This window comes from Phycodurus eques, chromosome 5 (genome assembly GCF_024500275.1).
Source record: "Phycodurus eques isolate BA_2022a chromosome 5, UOR_Pequ_1.1, whole genome shotgun sequence".
Classification (NCBI taxonomy): Eukaryota; Metazoa; Chordata; class Actinopteri; order Syngnathiformes; family Syngnathidae; genus Phycodurus; species Phycodurus eques.
Window position 1 is genome coordinate 5641846 of NC_084529.1, and position 14553 is coordinate 5656398.

General features: G+C 43.6%; 1 protein-coding gene across 1 annotated transcript in view; it reads left to right on the forward strand.

Annotated features, from left to right (window-relative positions):
• Window positions 1-14553, forward strand: part of lamb1a (laminin, beta 1a) — a 53555-nt gene that overhangs the window by 20005 nt on the left and 18997 nt on the right. Inside the window, exons 9-22 of the mRNA XM_061677186.1 lie at window positions 900-1088; window positions 2663-2839; window positions 3695-3807; window positions 4005-4084; window positions 4534-4669; window positions 7472-7630; window positions 8540-8667; window positions 9013-9133; window positions 9295-9496; window positions 9579-9722; window positions 11523-11754; window positions 12865-13028; window positions 13254-13478; window positions 13613-13830. Of these exons, the coding sequence (XP_061533170.1) occupies window positions 900-1088; window positions 2663-2839; window positions 3695-3807; window positions 4005-4084; window positions 4534-4669; window positions 7472-7630; window positions 8540-8667; window positions 9013-9133; window positions 9295-9496; window positions 9579-9722; window positions 11523-11754; window positions 12865-13028; window positions 13254-13478; window positions 13613-13830 (2288 nt within the window). The remainder of the gene's footprint in view (window positions 1-899; window positions 1089-2662; window positions 2840-3694; window positions 3808-4004; window positions 4085-4533; window positions 4670-7471; window positions 7631-8539; window positions 8668-9012; window positions 9134-9294; window positions 9497-9578; window positions 9723-11522; window positions 11755-12864; window positions 13029-13253; window positions 13479-13612; window positions 13831-14553) is intronic.

The window sequence follows — 14553 nt, forward strand, 5'->3', positions numbered from 1 at the left end:
AGTGTTACCTTCAGAGGGAGCTAGGCCGGTAACGAAGTCCAAGGCGACCAAGGGCAGCTCGGGATAGGTAAGGGGGCACAGCAGACTAGCTGGGGGGAGATGTGAAGTCCTTCTTCTGGCTGATGGAGCAGGCTCGGACGAACACCCGGGTGACTTTAACCAGGCTGGGCCACCAGAAGTGTTGTTGTTTTTACAGTATGACTCGATACAGTGCTGTTCAGGCAAAAAGGTGTCTCAATACATCAATTTTCCATTATACTTGTAGCCCTAGTAAATGTATTTTTTTTATTGCAAGTGTTTTGTAGCCCTAGTATTTTTTAATTTTTTGATTACGTTTTTTTTTTTTTTTGTAAAATATATTTCTATTTTGAACAATAAATATTGTTGCTACAGCTTTATGATTAGATTACATTAGATTGTTTTCCTTTTTTTATATACAATAAGAATATTATTTAGTTATTATTATTTTATCTATAATATTAATTTGAGGGCGACACGGTAGATGACTGGTTAGCACATCTGCCTCACAGTTATGAGGACCCGGTTTCAAATCCGGCCTGGCCTGTGTGGAGTTTGCATGTTCTCCCCGTGCCTCCATGGGTTTTCTCCGGGCACTCCGGTTTCCTCCCACATCCCCAAAACATGCATGGAGGGTTAATTGAAGACTCTAAATTGCCCGTAGGTGTGAATGTGAGTGCGAATGATTGTTTGTTTATACTGTATGTGCCCTGCGATTGGGTGGCAACCAGTTCAGGGTGTACCCCGCCTCTCGCCCAGAGTCAGCTGGGATGGGTTCCAGAACGCCCATGACCCTGGTGAGGATTGGCAGTACAGAAGATGAATGACTATTAATTTGAAGATATATGTGTTTTGACTGTGGATTTCTCTCATGTTCTCAGAGTGTAACTGCAACCAGCACTCAGACTTATGTCACTTTGACGTGGCTGTCTACATGGCTTCAGGAAATGTAAGTGGCGGTGTTTGCGATAACTGTCAACACAATACAGCTGGATACCACTGTGAGCAGTGCAAACCATTCTACTTCCAACATCCTGAGAAAGATGTTAGAGATCCGAACATCTGCCAGCGTGAGTAATGAATAATCATCTTTGGTCATTTAAAATAAGCTTTAATGCTCCAAATAGTTTGTCATTACTAACTGACTGTCAACTAAAATAAAAGGGACGTAAAACCACAATATTCCCAACATTATTTATTAGTGATTTTTCCACTGAACTGCAAAGACTAATAAAACATTGCTAAAATATATGACGTGCTTTTGAACAAGGCATCCTAGAGTTCCTGGAAACGGAACTAAAAATTAACTAATTACAGTAAATATTAAAGGAAACATACAGAAAAAGGCTTCAGTGTGAGAATTTTAAGTTGCAGCATTCTTTCTTAAACTACAGTAAATTACAATATTGTATATATATCCATTTTCTACCGCTTATCCGAGGTTGGGTCGCGGGGTCAGTAGCTTTAGCAGGGACGCCCAGAGTTCCGTCTCTCCCCAGCCACTTCATCCAGCTCTTCCGGGGGGGGGAGATCCCAAGGCGTTCCCAGGCCCACGTGAGTATTGAAGTCCCCCAGCAGAACGATGGAGTCCCCAGCGGGAGCGCTCTCCAGCACCCCCTCCAAGGACTCCAAAAAGCATGGGTACTCTGAACTGCTGTTTGGCGCATAGGCACAAACAACAGTCAGGACCCGTCCCCCCACCTGAAGGCGGAGTTAGGCTACCCTCTCATCCACCGGGGTGAACCCCAACGTACAGGCGCCGAGCCGGGGGGCAATAAGTATACCCACACCTGGTCGGCGCCTCTCACCGTGGGCAACTCCAGAGTGGAAGAGAGTCCAACTCCTCTCGAGATGACTGGTACCAGAGCCCAAGCTGTGTGTGGAGGCGAGCCTGACTATATCGAGTCGGAACATCTCAACCTCACACACCAGCTCAGGCTCCTTCCCCTCCAGAGAGGTGACATTCCACGTCCCTAGAGCCAGCTTCTGTATCTGGGGATTGGATCGCCAAGGTCTCTGCCTTCGGCCCCCGCCCAACTCGCACTTCACCCGACCCTTATGGCCGCTCCCACAGGTGGTGAGCCCTTGGGAAGGGGGAACCACATTACCCTTTCGGGCTGTGGGTGTATGGTGTAAGCCCGGCCACCAGACTCTTGCCGTCGAGCCCCAACCCCAGGCCTGGCTCCAGAGTGGGGCCCTGGTGACCCGCGTCCGGGCAAGGGAAACCTAGATCCATTAATAGTTTTCATCATAGGGGTCTTTTAGCCGTTCTTTGTCTGGTCGCTCACCTAGGACCTGTTTGCCATGGGTGACCCTACCAGCGGCGTGAAGCCCCAGACAACTTAGCTCCTAGGATCATTGGGACACACAAACCCCTCCACCACGATAAGGTGACGGCTTCCAGGAGGGGAACACAGAACATTTTGAGAGATTTTTAAACAATATTGGCGAAGAAGAGTCCTTTTGCATACATAGAAAAAGGCTTAGGTCTGATTTCTGATTTTTGTGTTTATTTATTGTTCAGTACGGTAGGTTCAACAAAATGAAAACATCTCATTTAGCTGATTTTCCTTATTCTGCTTCATTGAAAACAATGTGAAGCCAGTTATTAAAGCAAAATTATTTCTGCCTTTTATCTCTGTAGCATGCAGTTGTGACCCTTTGGGCTCTCTGAATGGAGGAATCTGTGATGGGAGGACAGACATTAGAGTAGGATTCATTTCTGGTCAATGTCGCTGCAAAGTCAATGTGGAGGGAGAACGCTGCGACAGCTGCAAACAGGCGTATTATGGGCTCACTGATATGCCAGAAGGCTGCAAAGGTATGTGACATGATATGTAACAGCATAGATGGATAGACAGACAGACGCATGCACTTGCTCAAGCTTTAACTGAAAAGATAATGCATGTCCAAACATTTGACAAGGTACTGAACATAGTCTATTTTTTTTAATTTTTTTTATCAGAATCAGATTACTCAAGTCACAATGTAAATGTTTGGGTTTTAATTGTCCACTATAAACCTGTATAAATCATAAGAAGTACGGAATGTTAAAGAGCTGCCTCACAGTCAAGGGTTGTGGGTTTAAAATCTCTGTTCTGAGCTTTGGATGTGGTGTTTGTTTGTCCTCCTGGGCTTCCGTTTCTCACACCAGTTTCCTTCCACACTCCAAAAACATAGAATATGAAGATCTATCTTCAGGCAGGAGGCGGGGTACACCCTGAACTGGTCGCCAGCCAATCGCAGGGCACATATACAACAAACAACCATGCGCAATCACATTCACACCTAGGGGCAATTTAGACCATGCATGTTTTTGGAATGTACAAGTAGGAGGAAACCGTTGTACCCAGAGAAAACCCACGCAGGCACGTGGATAACATGCAAGCTCCACACAGGCGAGGCCGGATTTGAACCTGGGTCCTCAGAACTGTGAGGCAGATGTGCTAACCGTTATTATTACAGTAAATATTTATATTTAAAAAATCACGTCATCTCGTCCCCATAAATACGATAATCAAATGATGACAGAGTGTGCCTTCTCGTGCCGTGGGCTCATATATTCTTACACCATGTGCTGTATGTAGGGACTGTCATAAAGAGAGGGCCCATCTGCAACTGAAATGTGAAAAGAGAGTATACAATAATGGAAAAATACCTTTCCTTTCTTTTTTAGCATGCACTTGCAGCATTCTGGGAACAGTTCCTGGTCGAAATCCTTGCGACAGTGAAACAGGAAACTGTTTTTGTAAACGATTGGTGACTGGAAAGGACTGTAACCTCTGTGTGGTGAGTTAGCCATGTACAAACAACACTCAACATACTAAAACCTGGGAAAATGAGGGAGTTGATTATACATATTGCAAAATATGATGGCGTGTGAAGAAATGAAAGCTTAGATTATGTCCTCTTTTATTTTTGCAAGTGACCAGGTGGGATGTCATAAAATGCTAACATCTGTTCTCTCTCTTTGTGTCTCTTAAAAGTCTGAACACTGGGGTCTCAGCAATGATATGGATGGCTGCCGACCATGTGACTGTGACTTGGGGGGAGCGATCAACAACCAGTGAGTTCATACACAGTATCTAACAACCCTGCAACTGTTAACTGCAACATAAACTGCAATAACTAACTACAAGCTGCAGCTCCAGCTAAGTTAATTAAGATTGTAATTTGATGATTTTATTCAATTATCACCTTGCTGCTTCAATAAGTGGCTTCTGTGCACTGTTATAATAAACATCATACTCACACACAGAGCGACGTGGCCGAACCCGACTGAACACACAGTGTCCAGCCACTATTTTTGCTTCGATTCGAAATTTTAATCTCCAGTGAACAGCGTCGCAACGTTGAAGATATAACAGCCAATCAAAAATGAGAATATTCACAGGCCTGTGGCTAGGAAGCAAAGCGATGCTCCACTTCAGCTGCGCTCGGCCATGTCGCTTGGCGTGAGAGGTCTGATTGAATCAAAAGCAATTCACACATTCATTCTTACTGCTGTTCACTTAGGTGCGATCAGCTGACCGGTCAGTGCGTCTGCAGAGATCACACGTTCGGCCGTCGCTGTGATCAAGTTGAGTCAGGATTTTACTTCATTGCTCTGGACCACTACACCTATGAGGCAGAGGATGCCAAGTTAGGACCTGTGAGTCACCTTTTAATATTTGTTCTCTGAACTTCTCAATTGACAAACCAATTGTAGATAGATATTTTATTTATCCAAAAGGGAAATTCTCTCGTGATTCACTCATCGTCATCAGCCCGATTCTTTTGGGTCATGCTCGAGCTCCACTCACCCGTCTGCAACCAGTGGGATCTGTTGCCACTCAGTGACTGTGTAAACGTTAGCGTGAATGCTTGTTGTCTATACATGCTCAATGATCGACTGGCAAAAAAAACTAATCCACTGCGGCCCTTTTGAGTTCAAAAGTCAGCAGAGATAAGATCCAGCTCTTGAGTTGAAGTGGCAGAGTAAAAACATCTAACAAAATGTTTATCATTTCAAAGTCCTTTTCTGTAGGCCACATACTGTACATGAAATCTAACTAAAAAGCCACTTTGATACCGTATATTGTAACTTTAGTGTACCAAAACTCAGTAAACTAATCCAGTGTAAATTAAGCTCTGCTTTGCAATTGATATAACTACATTTTTCTGAATCAGAATCATCTTTATTTTGCCAAGCGTGTCTAAAAAACACACAAGGAATTTGTCTCAGGTAGTTGGAGCCGCTCTAGTACGACAACCGACAGTCAATTGACAGAGAACACTTTTGAGACATAAAGACATTGACAAAAAAAGAAAACAGTCACTTAGCAATAAAGGGTTGCTAGTTATCTGGTAATGCCGGTGCAAATGTATTTATTTTATTTTAAATTTTCTTGACAATTGTGCAAAAAGTCCTCTCGCACTTACAGCAGTTTGAATAGCCCGGTGCAATGACCATTGTACAAAGGGCGCCAAGACTTCAAGGAATGTATGCAGTTTAAAGTGACAACGAGTAGCGCGATAATCTGGGACAATGTTGATTGTGCAAATGTTGCAGATATTCCTCAATCAGTGTGCAAATGGGGCAGATGCTACTCTGGCACATGAGTGGCCAGTATTGGTCAACAACAGATATGCAAATAGTGCAGCATATGACAGTGAGTGCACGAGTAAAGTATACAGTAATTGGCCCGACAGAAATGTGACAACAAACTCAAGACAAAAAATTGGCAGCATGTTGGCAATGGAATTGTAGGTTAAGTGTTTAAGAAGTTGATGGAAAGAGGGAAGAAGCTGCTTAGTTCGAGTTTGCATTGATCGGTAGCGCCTACCTCAGGGAAGGAGCCGGAAGAGCCGGTGACCGGGATGTGGAGGGTCCGCTCTTGTCTTAGTTCTGGCAGCATGCAAGTCCTCAAGGGTCGGTAGGGGGGTACCGACAACCTTCTCAGCAGTTTTGATTGTCCGTTGCAGTCGGAGTTTGTCCTTTTTTGTAGCAGCACCAAACCAGACTGTGATGGAAGAACACAGGACTGATTCGATGACCGCTGTGTAGAACTGCCTCAGCAGTTCCTATGGCAGGCCGTGCTTCCTCAGAAGCCGCAGGAAGTACATCCTCTGCTGGGCCTTTTTGAGGACGGAGTTGATGTTGATCGGCCACTTAAGGTCCTGAGAGACTGTAATTCCCAGGAACTTGAAGGTCTCGAGGGTTGACACAAGGCAGTTGGACAGCGTGAGGGGCAGCTGTGGCGAAAGAAGCCTCCTGAAGTCCACGATCATCTCTACAGTCTTGAGCGTGTTCAGCTCCAGGTTGTGTCGGCACGAGGCGTTCAAAGGACTTCGTGACGTACATTTCAGCTTTCCGTTAGTGGCTAAAAAGGTGTATTTTTAGAATTTTGGTGTGATCAGTCACCCAGGATGACACTTTGTCCATCAGCAGCACATCGGCATAGTTTAGGATTGGATAAAACATCTTTTAGGAATTAATACATGAGGAAAGGCTTGCAATATTATGATAGTAAAGTCATAATTTTAACGAGTGACCTCAAAATTCTTCTAAACATAAATGCTCCTGAGACCAGTCTTAGACCTGTCTATCTCTATGAAACATTTGTTATTTTTGGTTAAATAAGTGAACAAAACTAACAAAATGTCCATGCAGTTATTTCTCAGATCACTTTAAAATGATCCCAGTAATGATGATGAATTACAGAACATTGGGTGTTTTACTTGTCTGAAAATTATACCAAATTATAGCCAGAGAAGAGCTTCATCAGTCCTCAGCAAAATAAACTTTACCCAAGATAACAAACTATAGAAGGTTTTTTTTTATCAGTGTTTCAATAAATAATTCATTTGTGTTTCTTTTTTAAGCAGGGTCGGCACGGTGTACGAATTATGAATTAGAATGCAAATGAATAAAAAAACCATGAGGACGACTGGTTAGCACATCGGCCTCACAGTTCTGAGGACCCGGGTTCAAATCCGGCCTCGCCTGTGTGGAATTTGCATGTTCTCCAAGTGCCTGCATAGGTTTTCTCCGGGTACTCTGGTTTCCTCTGCCATCCCCAAAAATTGAAAAGATAAAATTGCCCGTAGGTGTACATCTGAGTGTGAATGTTTATACATGCCCAGCGATTGGCTGGTGACGGGTTCAGGGTGTACCCGGCTTCTGCACTCGCTATTGATTCTGTCATGTTTTCATGATCACTATTTAAGAAAAACACTACAGTCAAACATAAGCCTTGTTTTCTAATAATACAAGATATTCTTCACTTCAATATTCATATAGAAATCACACAGGTTGATTTGAAAAAAAGTTGGGGAGGGCAGAGTGAGGTACTGTTGGCCTGCAGGACATACGGCACATGCTCATACTACAGTATGTCATACAGTATATCAGACAGGGAGATATTAGCAATTGAAAAGATGGTTTAGCTGCTTTCCTGTTTGTTCCCTTTAGGGTGTAATGGTGGTTACAAGGCCCCACCCTCAGGACCACAGCCCCACCTGGACAGGTATGGGCCTGGTCAATGTCCCAGAGGGAGCCTTCCTTGAATTCACTGTTGACAACATTCCTCACTCAATGGAATATGACATTCTCATCCGCTATGAGCCTCAGGTAGGACGCAGTATGAAAGGATTTCATTTTGTCTTTGTAAACCAGTTAATACCGACAATTTTTCAAACAACTATTTTTCCATGAGGGATACTTTTGACGGCGGCACGGTGGGCGACTGGTTAGCGCGTCTGCCTCACAGTTCTGAGGACCGGGTTTCAATCCCCGGCCCCGCCTGTGTGGAGTTTGCATGTTCTCCCCGTGCCTGCGTGGGTTTTCTCCGGGCACTCCGGTTTCCTCCCACATCCCAAAAACATGCACGGTAGGTTAATTGAAGTCTCTAAATTGCCCGTAGGTGTGAATGTGAGTGCGAATGGTTGTTTGTTTGTATGTGGCCTGTGATTGGCCGGCGACCAGTTCAGGGTGTACCCCGCCTCCTGCCCGATTGATAGCTGGGATGGGCTCCAGCACGCCCGCGACCCGAGTGAGACGAAGCGGCTCAGAAAATAAATAGCTGAGCTCAATCAAATTGAGAAAGGAGCAAATCAGTTCAACAAGTGATTCCATTCAGTAAGATGACTCAAAGTATTTTTCCGTATGAAAGAGTACTTTGTGAATAACCACACTACTTAAGCCCTATCTACTGCTGCGTTCCCCCCCAACCCACCGTCCCAAAATAAATAACTAACAAAATAAAATGCTTGGTGGTACGCAAATACGCTCTGATTCAATCAAATCTGGTACACTTTTAATATTTTCACTGCGGATGTGCACCTGCGCACCGCTTATGTGCACCCCTGATCATAGTTTTTTTTTGTCTGGTCTCTCGCCTAGGATCTGTTTGCCCTACTAGGGTCTTAAAGCCCTAACTTCGCCCCTAGGTTCATTGGGACACACAAGCCCCTCTGCCACAATAAGGTGACGGCTCAGGGAGGAATGTTTTATTTAACAAGGAATAACATGTTCTTTCAGCTGCCTGACCAATGGGAGGAGGTGCTGATGACGGTGATGAGACTGAAACCTATCAGAGCAGATAGCCGTTGTATAAATACTGTGCCAGATGACGACCACCAAATGATTTCTCTCCACCCTGGGTCACGGTAATCTTCATTAACTATCTCTTTTTGTTTTTCACCGATACAACCACTTTTCGGCTATCTATCCAAAAAGTTACTGAGTGTAGCTCGTTACTACCCACCTCTAAACATCTGATACATTTTAATGATCTCATTTAATCTCTGCATTTAGCAAACAGAGGTTCTAAAACATGCATTCTGTACTTGGCATCAGTGACGATGTATTTTCCTGGGATTGTTTTCCCACAACACTCTAACTCCGTTTTGTTTCAATTATTCCAATGTGTTGGCATTATTTTTTGGTCATGTGTTCAAAATAGCCTGGTTAAAACTTTGCAGCTGTTTCACATTGCCTTTGTGCTTTCTTAGACACGTGGCTCTTCCCAGACCAGTTTGTTTTGAATCTGGTCTGAACTATACCATCCGCCTCAGTCTGCCTTTGTATTCAGCCCTCAGTGATGTCCAGTCTCCATACACGCTCATTGATTCGGTGAGTGTGCATTTAAACCGCTGATCCAATTTTAAAAGCAGAAGACGACACATGGACTCACAGCTGGAATGGGTTATTTGTAAATGTTTAGCTGAGTTTCTCAGGACAACACAAAGCTGTTTTTCATCCTAGAACTGGAAACATGTTCTTCTTATTATCAGATTGTGCTGATGCCTCACTGTAAGAACTTGGACCTCTTTACCACCTTACAAGGGGGGGAATCTGGTGAAAACCATGGATGGGAAACTTTTAAACATTATCGTTGTCTGGAAAATAGCCAGAGCGTTATTAAGACACCGATGACCGACATTTGCCAAAACTTCATCTTCAGCATTTCTGCTCTGCTCCACCAGGGAGCCAAAGGTACCACTACTGCAAGAAATGGATGTCAAGTTGAGAAAGAGAGAAACAATACACTCCCTTTGTCATGATCTGTTCCTTTCAGAATGCCAGTGTGACCCCCAAGGATCTCTGAGTACAGTCTGTAATGTGAGTGGAGGTCAGTGTCTGTGTCGACCTCATGTTGTTGGTAGAAACTGCGACAGATGTGCTCCAGCCACTTTCCAGTTTGGACCAAGTGGCTGCAAAGGTATAAACTCAAACTTCATTTTACAATAGAAATAACAGAGCAACAGATCTATAAATCTCTGAATGCCAAAATGATCACCATTTTCTCTGTTTTGATTACGGGAAACTCGGACTGACTTTTCTCCCTGCCTTAAAACCCTGCATCTTATATGCATATTTTCCCAATCCCGGGAGTGTAATGTTCTCATTTATTCTTTAGTGTTTATCATTAATGAACTTTCAATCAGCTCCATTTGAAGTGTAAAGAGTTCAAGTTATCAAGTCAAATCCGCACGCGTTGAAGCACTGAGATTGATATTCATATTGGCTCTCCTCGAGCCCACAGCCTCATCAGAAAACACAGTGGACCTCATTCGTTAACCATGCGTATGCACGAATTTGTGCCTCAGTCGTACATACGCACCTTTGTCGCACAAATCTTTGGCTCGTCAATATGTTCCTTATACTTGTTTTTGTTTGTACTCTGCAAACAAAGAACCTCGGACCTCAGTGGTCACGCGACGAGCAGATGGCTCGAGTTCATGCTTTGATTGCGCAACCGGAAAAGCCATCGAAGCGCTTTCTTTAATCCAAGGCTTCAGAGTTTCCGTATCGATCAAGTACACATGCACGGTACAAATCTCGAACAACATTTCTTTCCCGAAATCTACAGTTGACAAACGACTGTCAAAAAGATCAGAGGCACACACGTCGCATGCGCTTGTGACGTAACTCCTGTCGGCATGGCTCATATAAAGTACTTTTTGTATCACTTCCAATGCTAATTTCATGACTATAAATGCCTCTTTGCTGTGCTGTATTCATTCCTTGCTACCTATTTTAACAACTTGTGCTGTGTTTGTTCATTCTTAGCTCTTAATTTACTGCTTCTATGCAGGTTTTCTGTGCAGCATTCTTTAATTTAAGTTCGGAATTAATGGAAAAGTGGCTGGCGTCCAGTTCAGGGTGTAACCCGCCTCTCGCCCGAAGATTGCGGCCATAGGCTCCAGCACGCCCGCGACCCTAGTGAGGAGAAGCGGAATGGAAGATGATGATGATATCATTATTATATGTTGTCAGTTTCTGTGTTTTGAAAATAGGATAAAAATAAAGAAAGTTATGAACGTTTTGTCTCGCAAATTTAAATCTTCACGCACCCTTTTACAGGGAAAATTGGAGATTGGAGTGCTTCGGGCACGAGCCCATCATTTAGAATGGATTCTGATTCATTAACATAAGCACAGCAAAGAAAATTGGCTGGTATGCACGTGTCATGCATTCAATGGTGACTTGGCGTATACTCAATTTGTGCAGAGACTAAAAACATTTCTATGCATTTATTAGTGAATGAGGCCCAATTTAATCCCTATGACGCGCAGCCTTTAAATTGAAGGCGATAGACGTAGCCTTTGCGAAGGCAATAGAGACACTGCCCATCGAGTAAATGAATCGATGATACAACTAAGGTTGGCAGATTTCTTTGAGCTCGTATTTGTATGTCTGATATGTGGATGTTCTCAACCAATGTTATTTTTTGTGGGTGTTGCTTATATACTGGTTAACTATGGACCACATTTGACTGTATTTTACACTGACGTGAACAATCTTTATTTCGTTTTGGAAAAAAAATTTGCTCACAGAAATGTTGGAAATCCCATTCTTTTATTGCGCTATAAAAAAAGGAAACAAATCAAATTTGAACAGACAACACTATGGTACATAATTTACTAATACGCGTATCTGGTATTTTGCAAGATAACCAATACGATCAGATAAATCATTTGTGATGAACAGATTAAACTGCATGTTTTTGTACCTGCAGAATGCAACTGCGATGCTCAGGGCTCACAGAGCCCTCTTTGCGACCAGGTCACTGGTCAGTGTGAGTGTGTTTCGGGGGCATATGGACGTCAGTGTCATCGCTGTCTACCGGGCTACTGGGGTTTCCCTACATGCCGTCCATGCTCTTGTAATGGACACACAGAGGACTGTGATGCTCACACGGGGCAGTGCCTCAACTGCAGGGACTACAGCACAGGGCACAACTGTGACAGGTGAATTAATTTGGAATTGATCTTTCAATAACACTGATACAAGCCAAAAGAGTTGCCAGGGTTGAGGTACTGGGTTTTATATTTTTAGGCTATTATAACCGGAAGAAGTTACATCATTTAGAGAGAAATTGCTGCAATACAGAAGAATTTGTAACCAGGTGGAAAGATTAGTCACAGAGATCGACAAGACAAAGAGGTCGTGGAACAAGTTGCAAAAGTACTCATGAAGAATTACAGTATGTACAGTGGTATACAGACTAGGGGTTGTACCTGTACAGACCAGACGACGAGTTGACTTGTCGATTTTACGAATTCATAATGACACTATCAAATTGGAAAAAGAGTGGGGAATTACTCCACTGCACACGGAAAGGTCTGTGATTTTATTTTATTTTTTTCTTGCATCTGTCCATTCATTTTCTGTCATGCTTATCCGTGTGGGTGTGCTGGAGAAACACTGCAAAATTACAGCATGAAGAACCCGCTGCTGTGGTGGGCCCAGAACGAGGAAAGGTTTCCCTGTTGGGCCAAGTTGTGCAAACGTTACCAATTCCCCCTAACTATGATTTATTATTATTATTATTATTTTCATTTAACTACTGCACTGAAAAAAATAATGACGTCATCAGCGACAAGGCGAGGTCGACTCGCCTTTTATCACAATAGTGTAGAAAAATCTCAAGCCATCCACCTAATACAGACTAGTATTGGGAATGCTTACAGATATAGAAAGGGTAGTACCGAAATTGTGCAAAACAAATGTAGTATAGCTAGTCACTCAGGTAAAGGTAGACCTAATTGTTAATGTCTCAGCTGCACAATGATGATGAAACGACAAGGGGCTCACTATCATGTTGAAAGGTGCATTGACAGGACTGATGGAGGTGGTTGAACAAGCAATCTTACATTGCTATACAGCCGCAATTCCTCCTGAGCTATACTGCCTACCTGATACCTAAAGGGATCCACTGACAGAAAGTAGAGATGCAAGTAATCTAGGTAAAGCGCAGCATCAAAGTTAGAGGGACATGTAACACAATGAGGAGGACAAGTTTAAGATATAATTTATATAATGGACAGAGAATCTCATGCTTTATCTTTTGTTTTCAGGTGCTTGGATGGGTACTATGGAAACCTCACATTGGGCTCTGGTGATCATTGTCACCCCTGTATGTGTCCCGATGGTCCTGGCAGCCTGCGGCAGTTTGCAGGAAGTTGTTTCCGTGGTGATGATTCCCAACAAGCTATCTGTGTCTGTAACACTGGATACAAGGGTATTACATTATTACGGTACCACTGATGCACAAAAAAAAATTTTTTTTTTCCATTCAGAAAATAATAGGAACCCAAAAGCTGAAGAAAAGTTTAAAAATGTTTAATTAAAAAAGAATTTCAGATAAAATCACAGTCAATGCTTGGTTACACATTAGCTTTTCTACAGAAATATGGTATAATGGCAGAAAAAGTAGTTGGAATCTGGTCCGATTTTTTTTCACCAGGTGCTCGCTGCAATGAGTGCTCACCTGGTTACTATGGAAACCCTCATCTGATGGGGGGGTCGTGCCAGCCCTGTCAGTGCAACAACAACATTGATATGTTGGATCCACAATCCTGCAACGCTCAAACTGGTCAATGTCTGCGCTGCCAATACCACAGCGAGGGACATTCCTGCGAAAACTGCATGATGGGTTACTATGGCAATGCCTTACTCCAAGACTGCAGGGGCAAGTTCACTTAACTACTTACATGCATCCCATCTAAAAACAACTCATAGTGACATTCACACATTGAATTCAAACATTGATTTAGGAATCCAAAAGCTTTGCAATTACTGATGAGGTATTGTTGTGGTCCACAGAGTGCGTTTGTAACCAGCTGGGCAGTGATGGTGCCAGCTGTCAGTCGCCAGGTGACTGTCACTGTGACCGCAAAAGTGGCCAGTGTCATTGTCTTCCGAATGTGATTGGCCAGCACTGTGATCGTTGTGCACCTGACACCTGGAACATGGCAAGCAGTAAGGGCTGTCAGGACTGTGATTGTGACACCAAACATTCGTATGGGACCTCGTGCAATGAGGTGAGGAGTTTTGGTATCTGTAATATGTAGTACAACCCCAATTCCAATGAAGTTGGAATGTTGCGTTTATACACTACAAACACATCCATCCATCCATCCATTTTCTGAGCCGCTTCTCCTCACTAGGGTCGCGGGCGTGCTGGAGCCTATCCCAGCTATCATCGGGCAGGAGGCGGGGTACACCCTGAACTGGTTGCCAGCCAATCGCAGGGCACATACAAACAAACAACCATTCGCACTCACATTCACACCTACGGGCAATTTAGAGTCTCCAATTCATGCATGTTTTTGGGATGTGGGAGGAAACCGGAGTGCCCGGAAAAAACCCACGCAGGCACGGGGAGAACATGCAAACTCCACACAGGCAGGGCCGGGCATTGAACCCCAATCCTCAGACCTGTGAGGCTGACGCTCTAACCAGTAGTCCACCGTGCCGCCAGTACAAAAACAAGATATTTAATGTTCAAACTGATCAACTTGATTGTTTTTAGCAAATAATCATGAACTTAGAATTTGATGGCTGCAACACGTTCCAAAAAAAGCTATGACAGGTGGCAAAAAAGACTGAGAAAGTTAAGGAATGCTCATCAAACACCTGTTTGGAACATCCCACAGGTGAAAAAGCTAATTAGGACCAGGTGGGTGCCATGATTGGGTAGAAAATTAGCTTCCCTGAATTGCTCAGTCATTCACAAGCAAAGATGGGGCGAGGTTCACCTCTTT